Source organism: Maniola jurtina, chromosome 11 (genome assembly GCF_905333055.1).
Source record: "Maniola jurtina chromosome 11, ilManJurt1.1, whole genome shotgun sequence".
Lineage (NCBI taxonomy): Eukaryota > Metazoa > Arthropoda > Insecta > Lepidoptera > Nymphalidae > Maniola > Maniola jurtina.
This window is the reverse complement of record NC_060039.1, coordinates 12,696,194-12,721,326: the sequence shown is the minus strand read 5'-3', so window position 1 is coordinate 12,721,326 and position 25,133 is coordinate 12,696,194. Positions and strand designations below refer to the sequence as shown.

Here is a 25,133-nt window from a genome sequence, read left to right as displayed (position 1 = left end):
AAGCTAGTCTCGTATAAACATAAATTGCAACTTAATACCCCACTTTACTTCTGTCTCCGAGATATCCATAGCCGAGTCTGTTCGAGTGTGAGCAAGTTGGCGCGCAGTATCCGACGGGATAATAGAGTTGGCCAGATGATTTGTCGGATCGATCCCTATTTTAGGAAATTGGATTTGTTGATCGGCGCGATAAGGAGGGGAGGTAAACGGTAAGAGTTCGGGACCCTGTTATCACTGATTTGCGTATCGATTTTCCTTCCCGGCGACGCGGATTTATTTAGATTTTTCCGAAAGGGTTCCGAATTTCTGAGAGGCGTTTTTCAAAGAAAATTGTTGAGTAAATAGACTGTTTATCTAATCTACATTTTGAAGGCTTACAGACTGAGCGAAATTTTTATTCCAAGATTAGTTTTGGAAGAAATAATTGCAGGCAAGAAAATTGCATCACTAACGATGCAAGAATAGAATTGAAATATTTTTATTCAAACAAACTTTTACAAGAACTTTTGTGTCGTCTACTTCTGGTTCGGATTGCCTTTCCTATTGAGAAGAATCAGCAAGAAACTCGGCTGTTGCTCTTTTCAAAGATTCCATTTACAATATTATGCCATGAATCCACGCTCACTTCATTTGAGAGAACACGTGATATTAAAGGCATTTTTATAATTAATTTTCCTTTCTATAGACTACCGACTCCTCTTTTCGAGCTTCATATATATTCTCAGAACCGACGGCCGTTGGGGTAGACGTGTTCTGGAGTGGAGACCGCGTGCCGGTAAGCGCAGTGTGGGACGACCTCCAGTCCGCTGGACCGATGACCTGAAGAAGGTGGCGGGGAGCGGGTGGATGAGGAAGGCGGAGGACCGTGTTTGGTGGCGCGCTCTTGGAAAGGCCTATGTCCAGCAGTGGACGCTTACAGGCTGATGGATGGATGGATGGATGATATATTCTCATGGTTATTGTTGTAATGAAAAAAAAAATTGCTGTAATTATAGAAAATATAAGAGATGGACAAAATGTAAAAAAATATTCTTGTAATATGCCGTACGAAAATTTGCAAAAATAAATTATTCATCGACGAGTTTTCTTTTCCCGAAAGTTACAGAATAGACAAGTAGCTAACTTTACTGCTTCCAAAAACTCTTTTATAGGTATAAAAGCTTTGAAAAGCCACTCAGATATCTTCAGTAAAATAATCGCCAAAATATAATCTCTAGTAACTTAGGAATTAAGGCGTTTTGACAGTTTTTGCACAGAAATCTGCCAAATTTAGTGTCGTGGTTGGTATTGATTGGCATTGACCCATTGGCAGCTACCATTGATGCGTTGGTAGCTGCCGTCGACGAGTTGGCAGCTGCCATTATCGATGATATGTCGAAATACTGGCGGCTTAGTCAGATGTCGAAAATTATATTAATTTTTTTGCAAAAACATCGCATAGGAGCTTTTAAATGGATGATATAGTGGGTAGGCAAAGTAGACTGTTCAGACAAACATATTGTAACGTTATATCGAGCTTATTCGGGCGGTGATATTTTATGCGGAACCAATCGATGTGTCCGGGTTTGGGGACACGTTTAATGACCCGCAATATCCCTACGCTTTCCAGCACTAAATTTAGGTTTAGCCAATTTGGACACCAAATTATTGCCGCTATAAATGGAAAACTAATAGCGTTAATGTTACTTTAAAGCATGTGCTAATAATTGGGCAAACATTATTTTAATGCGTTATATAAGGTATGTACCTATTACATCCGTAATTACTAATAAAATTATTATAAATACAATGCGTCGACTAGCGCTTGGCTGCAATCACACTTGATGGTAAGTGAAGAGGCGTGGTCATAGAATACTAACTACCTACACAACACAAATCATGTGCGGACAGGCCGGTGCTTCGGTAGTAGTAAATAAACTCGTTCGCCGTCTAAAGTAAAGATTTAAAAACTACCACATTTATAGATAGCACTCTTACTTTTATAGAAATGCAACGTATAAAAATTTTAAGTCAGTTCATCGACTAACTTTTCAAGCTTTGAGTATATAAAGATACAGAAGCTGAATTTTTATATATGTATACTGTATATAGGTAAAGAAGATTGCAGGTCCCATGTGGTATCACGCTATTTTACGCATCACAATCAAAATTTCGATGGGGAATTTATGATAAAGGCTACCTTACCTACATAAGGTTTTTATACACCGGGTCTCCGTTATTCTGTTCGGAGCTCATCATTCGCCTTTTATTAGACACCCCCTTATTGTCTTCAATAAAAAATCTAGGGGATTGCCTATAAAATTTAACGTAGGCCGCTGTAAAATTCTACCCTTAATAAATTCTGTTGTAAATCAGAGATTTGATATACCGATACGGGCTATATAATGCTAGTATATAAAACTCAAAATCGCAATCGTAAATCGTAGTATCGCAAAAGTTTGGTGAACGTTTTTAGACCTAAAGTATTGGAGGAGATTTTTTTATATTTTGAAAATGGATACGAGCCTATCCAAAATTTTGCCATCCATTTTTCAATTTCCATTTTTATTTCCTATTTCATTAATTACGACTGAATTTGTTTTTTAAACTTTGTACCTAGGTACTTTCTATTTTTGCCCTAAATTGTCAGTGATACGGCCTGAGGTACAAATTGTCGTTTCTTTGCGACATGCCTAACCTACATACCCTACTACCTACCTACCTAGCTAGCTATTTAGAAACAACTTGAAATCATTTTGGAAGTTTCAGAGTTTAGACCAAAGTGTCCTTCCAAAATCCAAATATCTACGTGACCGCCCGTACCTGCGATTTCAATCTGACTTTTATTAAACTTTGAAACTAAGTGTAAATTAAAAATATATAACACCCCCGACAAGTGAAGGTTACAGTAACTAGAAAAGAGCTGATAACTTTCAAATGGCTCAACCGATTTTCTTGGATTGTAGCTAAGAACACTCTCGATCAAGTCGCCTTTCAAACAAAAAAAACTAAATTAAAATCGGTTCATTAGTTTAGGAGCTACGATGCCACAGACAGATACACACGTCAAACTTATAACACCCCGCTTTTTGGGTCGGGGGTTAATAATGATAATACAAACACATATCTCCCTTGCGTAATAATTTACATCCCGTGTCATTTGTTATTATTAGAACTAATCATGTATTGATTATTATTATTCTAATCGCCGCTTAGAGCTACCTACATCATTATTAGAGACCTAAATTAGTATTAGCGGTATTACCGCGGATCGGAATTGCGAACGATCCGAGAAATAACATGATTACACCGGTGGAGTATACGGAATCCTTATAAATTGCGAGGTAGGTAATAAAAAGTCGCGCTAATGCTAAATAAACGCTTTTATTCCTTACCACTGGTTTGAAAGTCACTTTCTTAGGTCAATTTTACTCGAAAGTCGTGTATAAATTCACGTGTTCTCTTCCTTCCATTATATGTTTACTAGAGGATGCCCGCGACTTCGTCCGCGTGGATTTAGGCTTTTAAAGGTCCCGTGGGAACAGTTTGATTTTCCGGGATAAGAAGTTGCTTATGTCAATGACAGGGACGCAAGCTACATTGGTACCTTTCATACAAATCGGTTAAGCGAATGGGTATTTGGGAATCCCGTGGGAACTCTTTGATTTTCCGGGATAAAAAATAACCTATGTCCATCCCCGGGATATAAGCTAACCCTGTACCAAATTTCGTCAGAATCGGTTAAACTGTTGGGCCGTGAAAGGGTAGCAGACAGACAGACAGACAGACACACTTTCGCATTTATAATATTATAGTATGGATAATGTGATTTAAAAATGATTTTCCTGTATTTATTAAACAACAATACTACCATTAGTAACAACATTTATAATTTATGGACGAGTATAATTTTAATGAGAAATAGATACGTTAATTACGCGTCTAATATGAAGAAGATGAACCTACCGCATTAGTAGAGCGCTATCACTTTTTTTATTTTACTTAGTTAATTATTTAATTTTATTTAATTTTTAATAGGCTGTATTAGGTATATACTTTTCGATATAGAACATATTATTCTGAGATCGTGTACTCTTAACGGTCATCGATAAAAATAATGGCAAATGGTAGTGGTAAAATTCACTAATTCGCCAGAGAGTCTTACGTAGATAAATCGCTTACACTTGTTTACGGCGACTTATAATCAAAACAGATTTCATGTTTATAATACAATTCCTTTAGAGTTTAGTGCATAGTTTTATTTTTCCCATAAATATGGGATATTTCTTATTTTTATGTAGATTGTAAGATATTTATTTTATTGAAAATGTTGTAGTAAAAGTTAAATTACCTACTGTAACAAATCATGCCCGTGTGTAATGGTATAACGAATACTGGTTGTATTTCCACGCTGAAGATTCAGGCCAATTCTTTCCGCAAAAAATTAGCCAGTCCTTAATTTGCCTCCAGGTGACGCAATTAGCCGCATTTAAGGTACCTAAATAGGTATATTTTTAACTACGCGACTAAAGAGTCTGAATAGTACCTAGTAACTAGAGATACGAGTAGGTTTCAAAATTAGACTGCTTGAAAGTAAGTACAAATCTTGTAAATATCAAGTCCTGCCTATTTTTATTTCTTAGAACTGATGTTACACTGAATTCAAATCGATTTACTTTTACTGAAACACAAATAATAATTTAAAAAAAAATTAAAAACACGAGCCATACAAATTTTTTCTAAAAAAAAATTATCACTTTGTAATGATGTAATGATTCTAGCGGTACATCATACATCAAAATCTGTTCAGGCATTTACAAGTTATGGTGGAATAAACTCACATACACATGAACCCTGAAAACATTACACTCCTTTTTGGGTAGCTGTGTATGATAAATCTAAATGAAATGAATGAAATCAGTCTATTTTCTCATCCCAATATCTAGTAAGTAGTCCAAACTGCGTATTTTTCACCACAGTTACCAAACATCGAATTCTCGGTATCTCTAGGAGTGGAGTGTAAACATAGCAAAGTGCGTGCTTTAAGTTTGAGTCGTCGGCGTCTCTCAAATCCTGAGAAATCGCGCCGGCTATAGACGGCTTTCAACACGTTTTAGTCTATGGCCTAAGTTAAAAGAGAATCCACGGTTCCGTTAACTTATGCTAAGAATGGAAATGGCAAGAATCTACTTTTGGAACCAGTGGTAGATTCTTTTGACGATTCAAAAGAAGTTGTAAAAGTCTATTTGAATTAAAAATCTTTCTAATTTATTTTAATAATATTATAAATGTGAAAGTATCTGTCTGTCTGCCACCTTTACATGCCCCGACATTATTTGTAACAAAGATAGCTTGTTTCAAAAGATGAACATTATGAGCGATTTAGGTTATTAAAAATTTCGTGGAAACTTTTTGATTTTCCGTAATAAAAAGTAGCTTATAATATACCTTCTTTCCTAATGTCCGTCTTCGGGATGCAAACTATACCAATTTTTGTCAAATAGAGTTAAACGGATGGGCCATGAAAAGTTTGCATGCAGATAAACAAACAACACACCAGATTTTTAGTATAGATATTTTTAGTTTAGTACAGATAAACACATAATTAATATGGCCTACATGCAAAACTTTGAACCCGTCTAGCTTTGAAACTACACATTTAACGGAAATGTGGCAAACCATAAGCACAGATATTTGGTTCCAAAAGACGTCTACGAAATTTCATTGAGTAGTGTATAATATTCAAATGAGAACCAAGCTAAATAGAGAGCACTAGGAAGCGTGCTAAGAAAATTCCTTTCAAAACGCTTCGTTCTTGATTTTGGACTGTCCTGTGTTGTCTTCGCCGGGATAATGCAGATTGATTCGGCTCAACTCTGAAGAGACAAATTCGATTTGAAACCGCGGAGGTTTGACGCGGGGAAATATAGCGGATTCCGCGCCGACAAAGTAATAGATGGAAATCTTGTGTACCCTTAGGAACCTAATAAAGGTTTCTTATTTCTTTAGTTTCACTACAGATCAGAGACTTTATCGAAGAATTACCCACTCAGTAATCGTTGAGAGCTCTGCACTAGATGAGTATATACCTATACTTGGGACAAGGTAGTCCAATTTTGATAAAAGCGGTTAGCTACTGAATTTAACTGGGCAATTTACCGGCTGAGGAGTATTTAGGAAGCTTCGAGATATATTTTAAACCAAAATTTATCAGTCTTCGATCAGTGCGTGTTGCCAGTTATTATAGACCTTATAAAAAAGCTCAGAGTCACTCAGTGGGCGAAGGAGAGAACTATGCTTGGAGTCTCTCAATGTTATCAAATCAGAAATAAAGAGATCCGTACGAGAACAAGAGTAACCGATTGCTCCGACCGAGCTCTGATCTGATTTTTTTTTATTCTAAAAGTTCTCACCAAAAGGGAGACTCCAACTGTATATAATATTTTTTAAACCAAACGTTACATGCAATATAAATAATATTCCATCCATACGCTGCGTATTTTGACTGCCGAAACTAGTTGATCCGGGATTTGAAATCCGGGATAGAAAAATATACCGGACCGCAAACCTATCCACATTTAAAACCTGAATTTCAGGCTTTGGTTTAAATCGGAAGTAGAATAGAATAAATAATCCGATTCAGCCTCTATACATTTTTTACATTTTTGTTTATAGGCATGTATCCTTATTGCTTTTATCAATAAAAAAATTTGGAAATTCTATATATTCCATTTATTTGCCTCACAGGATAGGTTTAAATTAGTCACGTAGGTATATAGAAGAAATTATGATGATTTTGTTTAGCTTTATTTTCGTGTGCCAAATCTTGCGATTGATTTCTAATAACTTTAATTAACTGAATCGCTTTTTAGGTATGGAATTTCTTATTATGTACCTACCATAAATATTATATCGTGAACGTAACGTGAACTGATGCTATAGGAGTCCAGGTATATAAACCGCGAGGACGATTTTGAATGAATATTAAGGATGTCAATTATGTATAAACTTTCTCATTTAATTCCGGGTTTCAACTTCTCAACCCTGATGCTGTGGGAATGAGGGCGTTATTAGGGGCAAAAAATACATAAGTGAAAACCAAGTAAAGTGAATGCATAAATCTTTGAAAATAATCTAATTCTCAGGCAAAGTTCCAAGCGAAACTATATATTTATCATATATTAGTGTTTAGTTTAGTAGTCAAGTATCAAGTAGGTAGATTAAATGTAATTCTTTTAAAATAAATAGGTAGGTACGCAAATTATATAGAAGCCGTTGTCCTACTGATATTGAAGGGGGACCCCCCTCAATCTCAATTCTTAAACATAAGGGCAAAATCTTTTTAGCGCCCGATAATCGTTATGGGCTAAGCAGCTGCCACTTTGCCAAATTATTGGGAGATTTTCAAGAAAAAAATTCTGTTATCCGTAACAAAACGTCGCTAAGTCATATATGACTGATTTTGAGTAGTTGTCGTCATTTTATAACAAAGAAAATTCCTGCCTTGTTCAATATATTTCATTTTTTCTAGTTAACGAGACGAGTGGCGATCATACGTTTTAATAAAATTAAAAAAAAAATCAGGTATTAAACGAAAGTAAAACAGGTTTTAAGAATCATATTTTCAGTTGAAATAATAATGATTTAAAGAGCAATGCAACCTCCAATTATTTTAACGAGCAGTTTTTTAAATCTAATAAACATTTTATATTTTCCACGTCGTTTTTTCATTGAGGATACAAACTGATCGATGTGTGCTGAATGGGTAGTTTCATTTTTACGGCTTCGGTTCTAAAAATCTATCAATCTCTTCATCATCACACAATCATCTTTGCAACTCTCTGTGTGCTTAGTATGAGATTTTGTATTTCACCGATGTCGATTAAATTTTTTACAGTGAACTGGACCTAAAAGCCCTTAATTTAAAGTCTAAAACTTAGTACTACCGATTCCAATTTCGGAACGTTTCCGCTTGTAAAGCTGCTGGTTGGAAAATATGGACAAACTTGAGCTTAAAAAAAGGCAGATAGAGTAAGTTTTGTCTTACTGCTGGAGTGTTTCAAATTCTATCGATCGATTAGTGAGATCTAAAATCTTTTAACTTTACTAAGCCTAGTAGTAAGAAGACAGCGTAGGTATCTCAAAACTTGCGTAATGCACTTAGCTGCGTTCTGTAGCAGAAGGTAAAGTTGTCACCCCAATGAAGAGGGTAAACGTAGTGTTTGATAGCATGATTTTCCCGAGGCGTAAGGAGAATGTTAAATTACAGGCGAAATGAAAGATAATAGGTATTCCCCTTAAAAAGTTTTTTGTAGGGAAAAAGTTTGTACCCCATAAGATTTTGGAATTACCCCAAGGGCGTTCGTAACTTTCAGGCTCGAGTTTTATTTTATTTATTCATGGGCTCGAGATTTCGACTCGGTTTACTCAGTTTAAAATCTTTATTTCTTTTGCAAATTAGGTATCTACTTTTTACGACGGGGCAGATTTGGTTTAAACCCTCTAGTTAACTAAAATTAAATTAAAATCATATACTTTAAAGCTTTTGGCTATCAGTGGACGCATACAAGCTGATGGATGGATTTTAGAAGTCCGATTTTGATTTGAAACGAACAGAGTTTGTGAAAGCATGTAAAAAAGACAAAATTTGAGTATTTTAAGTGAGTGCTTATATCTATTGTTGAAATGACATAGCATTTTAAGAAAAACTAATAGTACCTGATCTTACTTAGGTATAAATCACCATATAAAATCGTTTTAGGCACAGGTTAGCTAAAACTGATATCAATTCATGATAAAGAAAAATGATTGGTCTTTAAATTGTTCTTAGAAGTTAGACAAAATAACGATCGTTATGGTTTCATACATAATGGTATAACTTGCAGTTGCGTCGTCTTATTCCTTAAAAACATCAGGGACGTTACGGATGGTACGTGGTTAGAATAAGTGAGGGTTGACAACGATATCTATCATTTTGCGTCTCTTAATAATAATAATTGGATATTGAACGCGTTTCGCAGACAGATAGAGATAAATAAAATAACATGAGACAATAAATACTACAATATCTAATCTGTAGAGGTAGGTATATTGAATTAAAGAGTAAAAGCAGATCTAGCACTTTTCCGTATTTATTAAAAAGCGGATACCACTAAAACGATTTTTTGAGTTAGCTCAAAATGATGTTTCTAAAGGAAAGAGCAGGATCAAACTAGAATTTAGAAAATAACTAAAAATCTTGGTAAGTACTACAAAGTACTGAATTAGAAACATCCGTTTTTAAAATTCTCACGTTTTTTGGCCCTAACTCAAAAACTACTTTTTGGGGTTAGTCGCTTTTTAGCAAAAGCAGGGCAGAATTGAATGAATGATATATATAATGAAAAAGTGCGAAAACACAACTGCCGTAAAAAACAGTCAGGTTTTCGATGGCATAATTCACATCTATGGAGTGGAGTAGATCCAATACTTTTCTGATTACAACTTGAATAATTTCAGCTTTAGGCGGCAGTTATGATGCAGTTGTGTCAACTGCAATAAAATTTCATTCCATCTGCAATTTTGCAGTTGACATTCCAAATACATTCCGTCTGTATTAGATACACATTAAGCGCGCATATATCGTTAATAATGGAAAACTTAATTTGATTGAGTTCATTACAGCGATATAAATGTTTGCACGTTCATAACAAAAACGACGTTCTGCCTAGGGGTTTCCCTTCAGCAGGTGTGCGTTGCGCCTTATCTAGAAATTATGATTGGTCGCAACCCTAACCCTCGTGATTAGTGCGACTCGGTATCATTCCAGCGTAACATTATTAGCAATACCTACTCGTATGTATATTGTATACATTTTATTATTTCCGAACAGCTTTCTTTGCGCATCACGTCCTAATATTTCCCGATAAATATAAACTTACCCATACCACTTTATAGTGAAGGGGTTAAGGTTTAATATCGTTTGGTTTTGATCGTAGACGTAGTTCCGATATGTCATGTATTTGGTGTTCGGATCACGTCCCGGGTTCGACTCCCCGGCCGACGCGTGTACCGCCTTTATCCTCCGTTATTCTTCGCGTTTTGTTCTTATTGTGGTATTATGTGTCGTGACAGACTCGCGTTATTAAATGTCTGATCATTACGTGGTATCGTATGAAAGGTAGGTTTAAACGGTTTTATAAATTTTTACACTACTTGCATTGGCTTAGAGGTTGGGATGCGTGGATACTCACTTAGGCGTCAAGGGATCAAATGCTCTTTTTGAGGAGTTTTGAGCTGACTGCTTCTGTCTTAAAAATCTGTTTTACAATATACGTGTAAAGCCTTTCATATGATAGCCCACTTGGTATAGTTCACTTTGAAAATTAAAAATGCTAATTTTTGTTCATGAACACATTTTAATTTATTTGTGATGTACCTACCTAACCACAAATTTACGGTTAACGGATTTTTACCGTTACTTGTGCTATGAGACCTACCTACCTGTCTTTCATGATTACGGGAAGTGCCCTAGGTTTTCTAGACATGACACACAACCAAGTGATCCTATAAGGGTTCTTTTTTTCCTTTTGAGGTACAGAACCCTAAAAATTACACAAAACCGCTCGAGCAGACTTCTTCGAGCTGTCCTTGTATTGCCACTCTTACCACTAATATCTGGAATCCGTGCCACATAATGATCTCTTTGTATGATTATTTCAATGGTGACGATCCAAATGAATTGAGTCATAAACCCTCAAAAATAACATTGCTTCTAGGTCTTCTAGGTATTTTTAGATTTATGCGGTGATAGCCTACTGATATGCTTCGAGCTGTCCTTGTATTACCACTCTTACCACTAATATCTGGAATCCGTGTCATATAACGATCTCTTTGTATGATTTCTATTTCAAAGGTGACGATCCAAATGAATTGAGCGATAAATCTTCAATTAATATAACATTGCTTCTAGGTCTTCTAGGTATTCTTAGATTTATGCGGTGGTAGCCTAGTGGTTAAAGCTTCGGCCTTCGAGTGTGGGGTTCGATACCTAGCAGGCTTTTAACTTTTAGGAATTATGTGCTTGTAGGGTCCCGTATATGCAAATGCAAAAGCGGTAGCTTTACTTATCTTCATTAAGATTTAAACTACCGTGAGTGTTTTGCATTATACTCGTAAGTTTAGGTTGTTACGGCTATATTCAACCGCGACGCGCAGCGAGCTGAGTCCCTATGAAAAAGGGCCCCGGATGAGTTCGAAACTAGTCGGGCTTACATCGACTTAACACGTGAGCAACCTATACTTATAATCTTTAATAAGCAAATATCACTTTACACACATAACGGTGAAGGAAAACATCGTGAGGAAACCTGTGTCTTGGAGTTCTCCATAATGTTCTCGAAGTTGTGTAAAGTCTGCCAATCCAAAGTTGACTGGGTTAGGGTTAAAGCTATTTAATAGTCCACCATGGGACTATAGTTTTAACTCTTCTCATTCTGAGAGAAGATCCGTTAAAAGTGTTAAAAGGGTTGTGTATAAAATGAAACTAGTTAGCATAGGTTCAGATAGAACATTTTATTTTAAACTAATACGAACGCATAGTAGAATTTACGATATAATAATATTTTAATATAATATTAAATGGTATATAACAAAACATTGACAATAAAGCGTTAACTAAGTTTACCAACATTTCATAAAGCCATAGTGATTGCAATCGAGTATTATTTACAAACGGACTAGCCGATTTTGGAGTTGATAATTAATTAATAATAATCAATTAAAGTATTAAAGCTATTTAGAACATGGCCATGACACAACAGTCTTAATTCTAGATAATTTTTGTATATAAATATAATATAACAACATTCGATCCATTCACTTAATTAGACCCAACGGGCTAACATATTTCATAAAAAAAAAACAATTAAACACATTTAGGCTCAAAACACATTGGTGCAAAGTAAAAGTGCGGCGAGGCGTCCTTTTTAAAGTCTCTCAATTTACGTACCTAGTGACGTAAAGTGTACAAATTCCTTTCACGGAAGATGATAGAAGAAAACCGTATCTTGACTCTAGGCTAATAGGTTTTAAACCTTATAATAAAGAATACGCTACTTTTATTTTAAACAGATAAAATGAAGACTTATTTACAATCTTCAATATAGACAATTTAATAGTTAGTTATTTATTTATTAAGTGATTGGAAGAAATGCGTCAAAAACATTTACAAAATTCATTGGTAGCAAACATAGAAAGTATTGCAGTTCCTCCTAAATACAATATTATTTAGATGCGATAGAGATTCGAGGAAGACTTTGTATCTTACTCTTAATAAAAAAAAAATGTTATAAAAAGCTTTAATAGACGCTATTACAAACATACAAATAAAATAAAAACTTCGAAGTATATTATAAAAGTATAAAAATGAGCAGAAATAGTTACACGAACTAGGTCGATTGATTTTCGTTGCATAACACGACTGTATTTCAATATTTACAAAAGTGTTAGGTACATTTACTATACGATCCAATAAACTCACTAAGTACGTCTTTAAAAATATATTTCGGAGCAGAGCTAGAAGCTTCGTAGGGTTTAGAAAAATACAGCGGTAAGTAACCTCATTGGATCAGAGCCAAAGCTTTTGTTATATAAATACGAGTATATCTAGAGTACAAAAGCAGTCTCCAGATTAAATTCGGTAACGTAGCTTAATGATACGAGCTATTTAGAATTTAAACACTAAGTATAAGTACGACTTTGTACCGTTACATCTAGTTTTTAGGTTGTTTTATTGTTAAAAGTCACTAATTTCGGGATCCGTGTCCGCGTATTTGCATGTGAAGGGATTTCTTAGCCACGAGCAGAAAGATCTATCGCTGTGCTGTTTATACTTAGCAGTGGTATGTTTTTTTGCGTGTGCTCTCGCGACAGCTGCTCTACGTGTAGGATAGGAGTCTAGAGACGACGCATCCGAGTCTCTGGGTACTGAATCGTAACCGGACTCTGCTCTTCTCGATGTTGCCGCAGGACTATGCTTCCCAGTACGTGGTGTCGATTCATGGCCACTGTCGTAACCATCAGGTTTACAACTGCCAACAACTCTAGCTACATTCTTGTCACCCTTTTCACACTTCTCTGATCGTGGTTCTGTAGTTACTGGCGGCGTTACTTCAAGGTGCAAATTTGATTTCAGGTCTCGAAATGTACTAGATGGTGCTCCACTACCTGGGATTCGATTTTCTTCCCTCAAATTTGGATCTGAAGCACCGTCTGGATGCCTCAATGATGCTATTCGTGCATCCGTTATGTCATTAGCTCTGTATCGTTCAAAAGGGCCGTATGAATCGTTGTGCGCTACATCTAAGTCGTGATATGCATCACATTCTCCTACTGCACTACCAGGTCTAGACATAGATCTCTTGCAACTATCACAAATTTTATCACTAGGTCGATATGCAGGTTCACTATAAACGGATCCGTCGCCGTGAAAGTCTTCAGTGTCTCTCACATTACACAAAGATAATGATTGGAACTGAGGTGCGATTCTAGCGGCTGTTAAGTTGTGGCTATCGAGCATTCTCCGTGACCCATACAACTCTGTTAAGCCCATGAGGTCTTCTAATCTTGAACGTGAAGATGGTAAACTCTCATGCGGGTGTATATCTGTTGCATGTTCTCCATAATGTTGCGTATAGAATCCGATTGTTTGTCTAAGATATGCTTCGTTTCTAATTTGTCTTTCGACTTCGCTATACAAAGAAAGTGTATCTGTAAAGGTTGATGCTGCTGTGAGATTTTCTTGGCTTAGTATCCTAAGTGGGTGATCTTCACCATCTTCGTGGTCTAATTCTCCAAAGAAATGATCTGAATATCCCATACAATACGCGATGTCTTCTTCAGTAACTTGAAGACAGCAATCTTGCATAGGAACTGGTTCTAAAGGCTCTTCAACTTCAATTATTTCTAAAATTTCATCCTCGTCATCAGCTGGACCTTTACTCATTCCGTGAAGATCAATGTCTCGACTATGAGTAGAAACCATTTCATCGTCCATTCTCATTCTTTCTTTATATTTGCTATCTAAACTTTCCATTGACACTTCCCTACTACTAAGACTACTTGGCTGTAATAGTGGAAGTGCAGGTGGTATTTCAGCTAATTCTTCACTGTCATCATCTTCATCTGGTTCGTTTTTATTCGAAGATGTTGTGCTAGCTGATTTTTTCAGTGCGTTTGGATCTGGAGGCCCTTCTTCTTCAATTGCCATACCCTTGGATCCAGCTTTTAAACCTGTTCTAATAGTAGATTCTTCGACATGTATTCGTCTTGTTGCTTCTTTCATTTCCATTCGATGAGTAGTTTCAGTCTCATCGGGTAATCTTGGGCCATCTTTTGTTATTGTTTGGCTCTTATGGCTTGGTGAGTTATGTCTGGATTTATGAATTTGAAAAGTTTGATTCTCTACCCACTTTTTGATCATATTTTTCTTATGATTGTCCATATATCCATATCCCAGATTTTCACCTCCATATGAATTAAGAACTCCAACTTGTAACGGTATAGAGTTAGATGGCTGGATTGGCACGGATTCAAATTGAAGCGGGATTTTTGGTTCCTGCATTGGACCATCTATCCAAGTTTCTCTCTTTTTTCCTTGTGTTTCTTTAATTATATTATGTCGAGCTTCCACCAACTTTGATTTTGATATTCTAGGACCATCAATCCATTGTTCATCACTTGTACTTTTTCCTTCTTCACCGTGTTTTGTCATTTGTTTCTTGATTGGAGCTGCTTTTGACGCAGCAGAATGTACTGGTGAAGATTTTGGTGTGTGAATCGGCTGTGATATATTTTTCAAAGGCGATGATTTAGGTGATGAATGTAACTTGTGTATGGGACTTTTTTCTTCGACAACTTTTGTTAACGATGACTTTAGCTTTTGATCAGCCAACGATCCTCTTAAAGCTTTACTTAAAACGCATCTGTTATCACCGGAGTTTATATGCGGTATGTATACAGGCGGATGTTCCCCATCTGTCGCGTCGTCTAAAGGTCCAACGTATATAACGGTATCAGCTGATAAATCACTACTAGATGGATCAGGTTCACTACTACTTGGTTTGGAAGCATCTTCACCAGAACTGCCGCCGGAACCAGCGTTATTATTTGAACTATATTTTACTTTTCTTCTCCGCAACCTATGTATTCTAGATGCTAATTGTAAGGTTGTTAGAGTGTCGGAATAATTTTGGAGGTTTGGAGAAACGTGCACTATCATCGCTGTATGGCACGTGAGAGATCCTAAGCATTCTTTTAGAACGTGTGTAAGGTTATGGTCTCTATACGGTAAATGTCTTTGACCATTAAATATTGCAAGAAGTATATTTCCTAAGCCGGACAGGGGTATTCCTCCGTTGGTTTTCCCCCGTTCCGAGTTTCCTAAGTCTATCAAGTGCAAACGGCTGCGGCCCCCGGCAACTGTAAATAAAGAAACGAAATGTTATTTTAAATTCGACTCCGCAGAGAGAGCTCCAGACATTTGTTCGTACGAGAATAATCAAACATTCAATTTTATTGAAGTTGTAGAATCAGCGGTGCACTACAAATAACCAGATTGAATTTCTACAACACACAGAATACGTTATGTGAAAGAGTGATAACTTCTGTTGGTAAAATCTAGCATTTTATAAGTTTTTTTTGCATAAAAATGTACTTTAATGTAACCTTTTAAACTATGATTATTAATTTTCCCACCATGTCAAATAACAGACAATTTAAAAATTCACAAACTGTCCCTGTTGGAAATCTCCCATTTATAAAACCACAGTGCCAGGGAGGTTGCGAATTTATAACCTGAACGGCTAGCTGACCCACCCCAGCTTTATTCGGGTAGTATTTTTGAAAATCCTTTTTAGTGTGGGGTCTATGTTAAATCTCAAGTTTGTGGAGCAGTTTGAACTGCACGTTAACATTAGTAGACCTTAGTCAGTTTCTCCTTTTATATAATACTAGACAATGCCCGCGATTTTGACCGTCCTATAGTCGAACTTAGGGGTTTGTGAATCCCGTGGGGTCTTTGATTTTCCGGAATAAAAAAGTTCTGTGCCAAATTTCATGGACCGCGAAAATGATACCAAGACATACTTTCGCATTTATAATATTAGTATGAGTATCAAATATTTACCAGCTCCTTTTCCCCCCACACTGTACTGGTAAACATGTAAAGTGTACAAAAGATGGCTGTCCTTCCCCTCCTCCCTTGTCCCACGCGTGGCCAACGCTGCGTCGAGGTAGAACGCGGCCTTTTCTGCACTGTGCACCCGCAGCTCCGACTGGTTCTGAAGATGTGTGCCGAATAGCGGGTCGTCTCGGAGGTATACGCCTGGTGACTGTTCGGTATCTGTTGGAATAATACATTTTATCATTGGTAAATTGGTTAATGATATGTTGTGACTAGTGACTGCCATCAAATTCGCACATAAAATAATGTTTCTTGAGAGTGAGACGGTATGTTTGGATGAAGTTTTATTGCGGTCCACATAATTCAATCGAAACTGCCAAGCTGATTGAACGTTGCCGTTAGCAGTTTTAATGACTGCACACTGACTGCAGGTGATACAGTATTGGAACAGGTTTATGACATTTGATTTAACATTTTGGTTAAAAAATTCTCAATTGCTATTCCTGGAACTCGCGGTTGCCCAAGAAACTGCTGATTACGAATCTTAACTGCAGACTTGAGCACCAATAGGCTCGGGTAGTGAAGCCCGGATAAAGTAGGCTAGAATACACCAAAAAACAGACCTCACCCAGGTGCCCAAACTTAATCCAACTTACCGTTCTGATAAGGTGCCAGTAGATCACGAATTTGGTTGGTATTCGTGCACAGTTCCACAGCAGACACTCTGACGGAGAACCTCGTGCCACACTTGTGCCTCTGCTCCGCGATGCCACGGAACAGCCAGGATATGGCGCAAGGGATCGCGCCCAGAGAAGCGGCTGCATCCGGTCGCCCCAGCATTGTGTACGACTTGCCTGGAGAGATAAGCAATAAGTTAGGTCAAAGACTAGGAGGATAGTAAAGATTTATGCTACTGTCCTACGGTGACTGGTCACTCATTTTATCAATAGTTCTGAATCCCGAAGCAAAGGCCTAGTATAAAACAAATTCACCCTTATTCAGTTGTATATACCATAGCTTTTATAAAATATTAGGATAGCGATTATTTTAAAAGTTGCTTGAGGAACTTTAGCCATTGACTTTGTTGCTGATACCGTGGACACGGGCAATAAAACTTGCAGAAGTCAGCTCTGGCAGTGTGTAAATACATATAACAAATTCTGCAAGAATTTTCAGTGGACAGTAACTTGCTCAATTACTTGCAGGAGTTTTGACACAGTGCAAGCGAGTTGCCAGTTGCCACAGCCAGAGTGAACCAGAGTGAGGAAACTCTCGATTTGATTTAGAATCGACGGTATATCAAATGTTAGGCTATGGTGACGCAAAATCAAAAAAAAAAGGCTATTTTAGGGCTACCTGTGTCAAATGTACCAACATTTGATACCTACCAGTGGCATGCCAGTAACGTCGAAGCCTCAATATTTTGTTAGAAGTTCCCTAACTGTCGTGAACAGTGCTGCTGACTTTTGGAGTTTTATTGCTATAGAGCGTTTCATCGAATAGTACCTATGGCGTTATGTTGGCTCCCCTGTCTGTTGGGTGGTCATTGGCACCATATTAGCATGACAAGACACAGATTTTGTTTATTATCATTTCATTCATTCAGGAAAATCAAATGAAAATAAACTAAATCTACGTCTACGTCAAATATGGTGCCAATGACTTGGACAGACAGGGGAGCCAACATAATAGCCATAGGTATTATTCGATGAAACGCACTATAGTTGTACACTTGGCATACAGAGTACAGGGCATTATATTTAAAAACTTTTATCACTGAGATGTACTTTCATTCAAGTGTTCGGCATCACCGTATTGGGATGCAAATCCTGAACCATGAGTTCCGCCGTGCGGTTATGTGGCTGTGCGGTTGTGTGGTTGTCTCCGTCTAGTAAACAGTGCAGCATTGAGGCTTCGGCTGAATATTTAAACGCAATTCAGTCAGATCCAATCGATTGATCTAATTCATACAATTTGCATTGGAAACCCTAATCATGCCATAATCCGTGACAACATCCGAATCACAAATTAAATTGATAATGATATTATTAGTCATAAAATTATGGTGGTCGCACATTACAGCTGAATGGGTCGCTACTTACAAGTATTTTTCAGTTTGAACATATGTCAATTTCAGACTCATGTCACATTGCATCCTAAACAAGATGAATTAAATTGCGTGTCTTGTGCAGTTGTCTCCTAGTACATGATCAATTTCAGACGATTCATGTTTTTGGTTTGGCATGGCATTTTTTATAGCAAAATTGACCTACCTATCACTTTATAGGAGCTTTACAGCTATGTAATATAGTGTCTGTCCTTAAGTTACGGTTGCTGGATAAATTACGCCACCCTGTGTAAATGCCCATACACTTCGCCACCGTGAAGCCTTCGCCAACTACTTCGTAACCAGGACGCAAAGCACTTATTAATGCATCTTGAAACCTTACCAAAGCCGGAAGACCTCTTCCTTGAGCCGGATTCTAAGTTCGGGAGGAAGGTTTTATTATTTCAGCAAAGTGAAAATTAAGTTTAGTTCGAGTGAATTACAAGTTTGACGTGAAAGTTTCAATGAAGTGTGCCCGCCTTCCTATTTAGATGCAAATCCCTCTATGAGTTCCCGTTATGTGGTTGCGCGGTTGTTGAGTAAACACCGTGCCTCGAGGCTGAGAATATTTAAACGCGTTGAAGTTTCGTTTGAACACACACAAACACACAAACACATACACAAATACATGTATCTGTGCATACACTTACTAACGCACACACGTATGCATGAAAATGCTGATAATATTGTTATGGAAGAGCGGTGTCTTCTGAGTTCTGACATAGTAGTTCTCCTACTCGTAAAAGAAGGCCCCAACCTCCTAGAAATACTATGAACGGGGTTGTCTAGTAAACACCTCATATTTTTAACTAGCGACCCGCCCCGGCTTCGCACGGGTAGCTTATTACAATTTTCTTAGGGATCTATCTCTAATTTTTTAAAGTAAAATATAGCCTGTTACTCAGGAATAATGTAGCTTTCTACTGGTGAAAGAATTTTCAAAACCATTATGTAGTTCCAGAGATTAACCCCTACAAAAAAACTTACAAACTTTACAGCTCCTCTACAGTATTGGTATAGAAAAAAATTCAGCTTCGAGACTGAGGTTGAATACCTATATGTGCGTGTGTGTGACACATACATACTTTCACCAGTTGACAAATAGAGTTTAAACTAATGTTTTAAAACCTTGGTTTAAAACATAGTTAAATATAAACTTAAAAAATATTTCAACAGTAAACTGTAGGTAGTAGGTACTAAGAGTCTATACAACGCTTCTGTTAGATGCAAATCCCCGACTATGAGTTCCGCTGTGCGGTTATGTGGTTATGCGGTTATGTGGTTGTCTAATAAATAGTGCGGGAATAAGCCTCGGCTGAATATTTCAACTGAAATTCGACAAAATATTGAAAAGTTTGCCAATCCGCATTGGGCCAGCGTGGCAGACTATGGCCTAAACCCTTCTCATTCTGAGAGGAGACCCGTACTCAGTAGTGGGGCGGAAATGGGTTGATCATGATGACGTTATAGCATACGTTATAGCAATAATATTAGACAGCAGACGATTTAGGTTATTTAAAGATCCCGTGGGAACTCTTTGATTTTCCGGGATAAAAAGTAGCCTGTGTCCTTCCCCGAAACGTGAGCAATCTCTGTACCAATTACCTAATCAAAATCAGTTGAACTGTTGGACCGTGAAAAGCTAGCAGACAGACACACTTTTGCATTTATAATATTAGTAAAAATATGGATACTAGTATGGATTATAATCAAATAAGTATTGCTTGTACCTGGCAGACTTTACATACATTTGGGAATATTGTAGAGAACTCTCGGGTAGGGTATGCAGATTGCCTCATGATTGCAACGCCGACCTTCCGAAAAGGTGGTCAACGTATAAACCTCTAGGCTTTCATTCATTTTTTTTAGATACCCCTAATCGATTTCTATGCGAAATACGGCATCGTACCTATAGGATCACTAAATTGCTTGTTAGCACGGTTTTATGGATATGTCAGTAACTAGCGACGGTTGAAATCTTCCATCAAATTTTACCTAAGCAAAAGAAATTAACCCTGCCGAGAATCGAATTCGACATCTCGCAATAACACCACAGCGCTCACCACTAAACAGGCCGCAAAGTTTCCATTATACGATTACTAGCTGATGCCCGCAGCTTCGCCCGCGTGGATTTAGGTTTTTAGAAATCCCGTGGGAACTCTTTGATTTTCCGGGATAAAAAGTAGCCTATGTGCTAATCCAGGATATTATCTATCTTCATTCCAAATTTCAGCCAAATCCGTCTAGTAGTTTTTGCGTGAAGGAGTAACAAACATACACACACACACACACACATACAAACTTTCGCCTTTATAATATTAGTGTGATGAAGTACGTAAGCTGACTTCATAATAAAACAAGAAGATTATTAACGACTTAAGCGCACATTGTGTAAGTCTTATTCAGCGTCGGGGATTAAGGTTTTGAATGCAAATTGAATGAAAGCCTCAGAAGCTGCGGGCTGAGGAAACCTGGCTTACTGCGTCAAACCGCTTATTGCGGGATTGTGGTACGCGATGAGCGAAAATTAGAAACTCATTTTAATTAGGTAAGTACCTATGAAGGCACGTGTGGCCTAGTTGTGACAACGCATATCAATCGATTGCGATTGTTAAGCGACGTTGACCCAAGTCGGTAATTGGATGGGTGACCTACTTTGGAGGTCCGTATTTGGCCTTTTCGTTTCCTCCGTACCTCGGAGAGAACGTTAAACCGTCGGTCCCGGTCACTTACATCTGATAATAGGTAACTGTAAAAACCTAAGAATTTTCATTCTCTTAGTGAGTTGTATGCGGAAGGATCTGGGAACTCACCGCACTATTATCCCAAGAGAACTCCTACCATTATGTGATTAATGGAAAGGAGTCACGACCCTCAGCAATGAAGGAATACGACTATAAAGAAAAGTACCTATATATCGTGTTTGATAAATCATAGGTCAAACATGGCAAATGAAGTATGATGTAGGAAATAGAGCCATAGATTCTTTTGTTGTAGTGAAAGTTTTACTGAAAAGTGTAAATGAAAATTGAATGAAAACCTCGAGAATAGAAGCCGGAGCGATCAGAGGGCTGAGGAAACCTGGCTTACTGCTTATTGCGGGATTGTGGTACGTGATAAGCGAATAATTAGCTTATTTTATCTTATTCGTGCATTATAAGGAAGCTTTCAAAAGGATCAAAGTAATGATGAAGCAAGTATTACTCGTCTTTCTCAAGGTTATTTCGCCACGGGCATGAAAAAACAAATTGAATGAAAGCCTCAGGAGCAGAAGCCGGAGCGAGCAGAGAGCTGAGAAAACCAGGCTCTGCGTCAAATCGCTTATTGCGGGATTGCGGTACGCGATGAGCGAATAATAAGAATCTCATTTTAATTAGGTACCTACAAGTAGGTATATAAGTGCCTTAGGGAAGTGTAAATTAGGTTTTAGACGTAGACTGCTTCGATGAGGGTGGTATGTTCATGGTAAACATTCCGATTTAGAATTATATGTAGACGTAACACCATCAAGCATAACTATAGGCAATATGCTATGAGTATCTAGCATGTACCAGTTCGCATTTTCCTTCGTGGTAATAGAGGGGAACGTGGTTTATTATAAGAAAAATCTCCTTCTTGATACACCCACCTAGTCCTGCGTGTCCGAAGCAGAAGAGGCAACCGTCCGTGCCGTTGATGACGGCGTGAATGACGTCCGTCAGCGCGCTCGAGCAGATCTCCGTCTGTAACAAATACAATGAGGTTTAGCAAGAAAATAGCGTTAATACCTAATCAGCTGTGATTTTTAACGCCGTGTTATAAGTTTGACGTACTGTGTATCTGTGTATCTGTCTGTGGCATCGTAGCTCCTAAACTAATGAACCGATTTTAATTTAGTTTTTTTTGTTTGAAAGGTGGCTTGATCGAGAGTGTTCTTAGCTATAATCCAAGAAAATCGGTTCAGCCGTTTGAAAGTTACCAGCTCTTTTCTAGTTACTGTAACCTTCACTTGTCGGGGGTGTTATAAATTTTAATTTACAGTTGTGTTTTGTTAAGCGTATAGTTGTTATAGCTTGCATTCCAAAAAAGTCAAAAAATTCGCACGGGATATTCAAAAAACCTGAATTCATGAAGTATAGGTAGTAGTCGCAGGTGTCATCTAGATATTCAAGTACATAAAATTAACAAAATTGTAGTTGTAATTGACTATATTGTGGTAACCCTAAAAGGCCGTTAGCCATAGTCACAAATCACTATGTTTGATTTTATTTTTGGGGACATTATTAAAAGTGTACCTATTATTATACATAGTTACATTCATTAATTTATAAAACGTTTTGAATAATTTAGGTAAATCATCAAGTGTTGGGCGCATTTCCCTGGCTTAGCGTGTTCCCAGTGTTTTCTTTGCTACAGAGGGTTGCCAGATAATTAAAAGGACTTACGGTTAAGCTTAGAGATTACAAGGTAGGGTGCCTACCATTATTTTACGAAATATGTTATGAATTTATCAGTACCTAAATAAAATGGTGAAATAAAAGGAAATAATGACTGACTGACTGCGTGGCCTATCAACGCCCAACTACTGGACGGATCAGGCTAGGCATGCAGATCAGGGGGCACGGCAGTGCCCCCGCCAAGACGAGCCAAACGGCGGCCGGGGCGCTACGTACCTTTTTCTCGAAGTGTTTCGCCGTATTTTCGACCCGTCATAACTTCGGTCTGGATGACGCTAGAAAGCTGAAATTTTCAGTAAAAGGTGTCCTCAGCAAATTTACCAAATATACCAAGTATCAAATATCTAGCTTTTATGGTTACAGATTTATTGATACCTAAAATACGCCGATTTCGTCCCTCACTGATGATCATCAAAACCTCTACTCAAAACCTCTAAGGTACTTCCCGAAGTCCTAGAAGACTGAAATTTGGTATGTAGACTAGAAATTGACTACAAACTACAGGAAAATTATGAAATTGGAAATGCCCCCCCTCTACGCCTCTTATGGGTGAAGCAAATCTGTAAATTCTGTCGCTAGAATGCTGATATTTTCAGGATAAGATGTCCTGGGCAGATTTATTAAACGCATTGAGTATCAATTGTCTAGCTTTTATAGTTTCAGATTTATTGACAGTCAAAATTTCTAGTCTGTCATTCTAGGGTACTTCCCGAAGTCCTAGAAGACTGAAATTTGGTGTGTACACTAGAAATTGCATACAAACTACAGGAAAATTAAGAAATTCAAAATTTTCCCCCTCCACTCTCACGTATGGGGGAAGCAAATTATTTGTAAAGTCTATCGCTAGAATGCTGATATTTTCAGGATAATATGTCCTTGACAGACTTATCAAACGTACCAAGTATCAATTGTCTACCTGTTATGGTTTCAGATTTATTGCCATTCAAAACCCCTCTAGTCAAAAATTCTAAAGTACTTCCCTAAGTCCTAGAAGACTGAAATTTGGTATGTAGGCTAGGAATTTCATTCAAACAACAGGAAAATAAACTTTTCCCAGTCTGTAATTTAAAAAATGTGTTTCCTGAAGTCCTAAAAGACTCTAAGACTAAGAAGAGATCTGCTTTAAAATTGAGTTGCAAGATTCCACCCAAACAAACATAGTTACATACATTGCAAGTGGAATAAAAGTTTTTAAAAAAAGAGGTAACGATAGAGAGCGGGCCATGAAAATGATGTAGGTACCTACAAAAAATAGATCCAAAAAAAAATCTAGGGCACCTGCCAAAAAGAAATGAAATCCCACCAAAAACATTTCATGTAAAATGTGGCCAAGACTCACAAGTTCATAATGCTTTCACTGTTAAAAAGTTATGAGATCTCTAGTAGAGCCAAGCCCCTAGCTGAGCTTAGAATTGCGCTGCCCATGGGACCTATCCCAAGTCCAAAGTATATAGCTCTTAAATGCTCTTGAGTATATCACATTTATATAACAATAAAGAACAAATAACTCTACTTACAAGCTCTGATTTTACAAACCCTAAATCTTGGTTAAAAAAGTACGGCTTGGCCGTTTAATGTTCGTGAAACTATTACATGACATAACATATTATATTAAGGTCATAAGGAATAGTTTGTTCGACAATTACTAATTTTTATTATACTTCATGATTGTCGCACAAGCTATTCCGGGCTTAAATGTCATATCAGATAAAAGTACCACGAACATTAAACGGCCAAGCCGTCCTTTTTTAACCAAGATTTAGGGTTTGTAAAATCAGAGCTTGTAAGTAGAGTTATTTGTTCTTTATTGTTATATAAATGTGATATACTCAAGAGCATTTAAGAGCTATATACTTTGGACTTGGGATAGGTCCCATGGGCAGCGCAATTCTAAGCTCAGCTAGGGGCTTGGCTCTACTAGAGATCTCATAACTTTTTAACAGTGATAGCTATTACCACATAGACATCCACTAAGAAAGGATTATTGAAAATTCAACCCCTAATGGGGTAATATAAGGGGTTGATATTTGTGTTATCCACTTTAATATGTGTAATAAGTATATTTCATAGACCAAAATCTTTTTTTACCCTATTTATTGAGTAAAAAAAAGTTTTTTGGAGTTTTTAAGTAGACTAATAATATAAGAAGGTACCATATAATTTCTGATCGATTTAAGCAGGAGTTACCCTGTAAAAGGCAATGGGTATGAAACAGTGAAAATCCGTCTTCAGTTTAAATTATTTTTAAATAATAAAAAGTATCATTTGAACCAGTCCTGTATATTTATTTGACTGATTAACTGGGTCACTTCTAAATTATTTATTACAAAGAACAGAACTAGTTTTTACTGATTAAAGCTAGTTTAAATGGGTTTTACTATAATACAAGATCGAAGTAAGTACTTACACAAGCAACAGCGAGCTTTGCTAAACTCTGCTAAAACCTAGT

At 37.2% G+C, this 25,133-nt stretch overlaps 1 protein-coding gene across 2 annotated transcripts in view; it reads right to left on the bottom strand.

The window, feature by feature from the left end:
* Positions 1-11,556: 11,556 nt before the first annotated feature.
* Positions 11,557-25,133, bottom strand: part of LOC123869436 (kinesin-like protein CG14535) — a 460,509-nt gene continuing 446,932 nt past the window's right edge. For both annotated transcript variants that reach the window (XM_045912358.1, XM_045912359.1), the window contains 4 exons: positions 21,877-21,970; positions 16,798-16,995; positions 16,145-16,360; positions 11,557-15,438 (listed from right to left, as the gene is read on the bottom strand). In XM_045912358.1, coding sequence (XP_045768314.1) covers positions 12,755-15,438; positions 16,145-16,360; positions 16,798-16,995; positions 21,877-21,970 — 3,192 coding nt within the window. In that variant the 3' untranslated portion in view covers positions 11,557-12,754. The remainder of the gene's footprint in view (positions 15,439-16,144; positions 16,361-16,797; positions 16,996-21,876; positions 21,971-25,133) is intronic.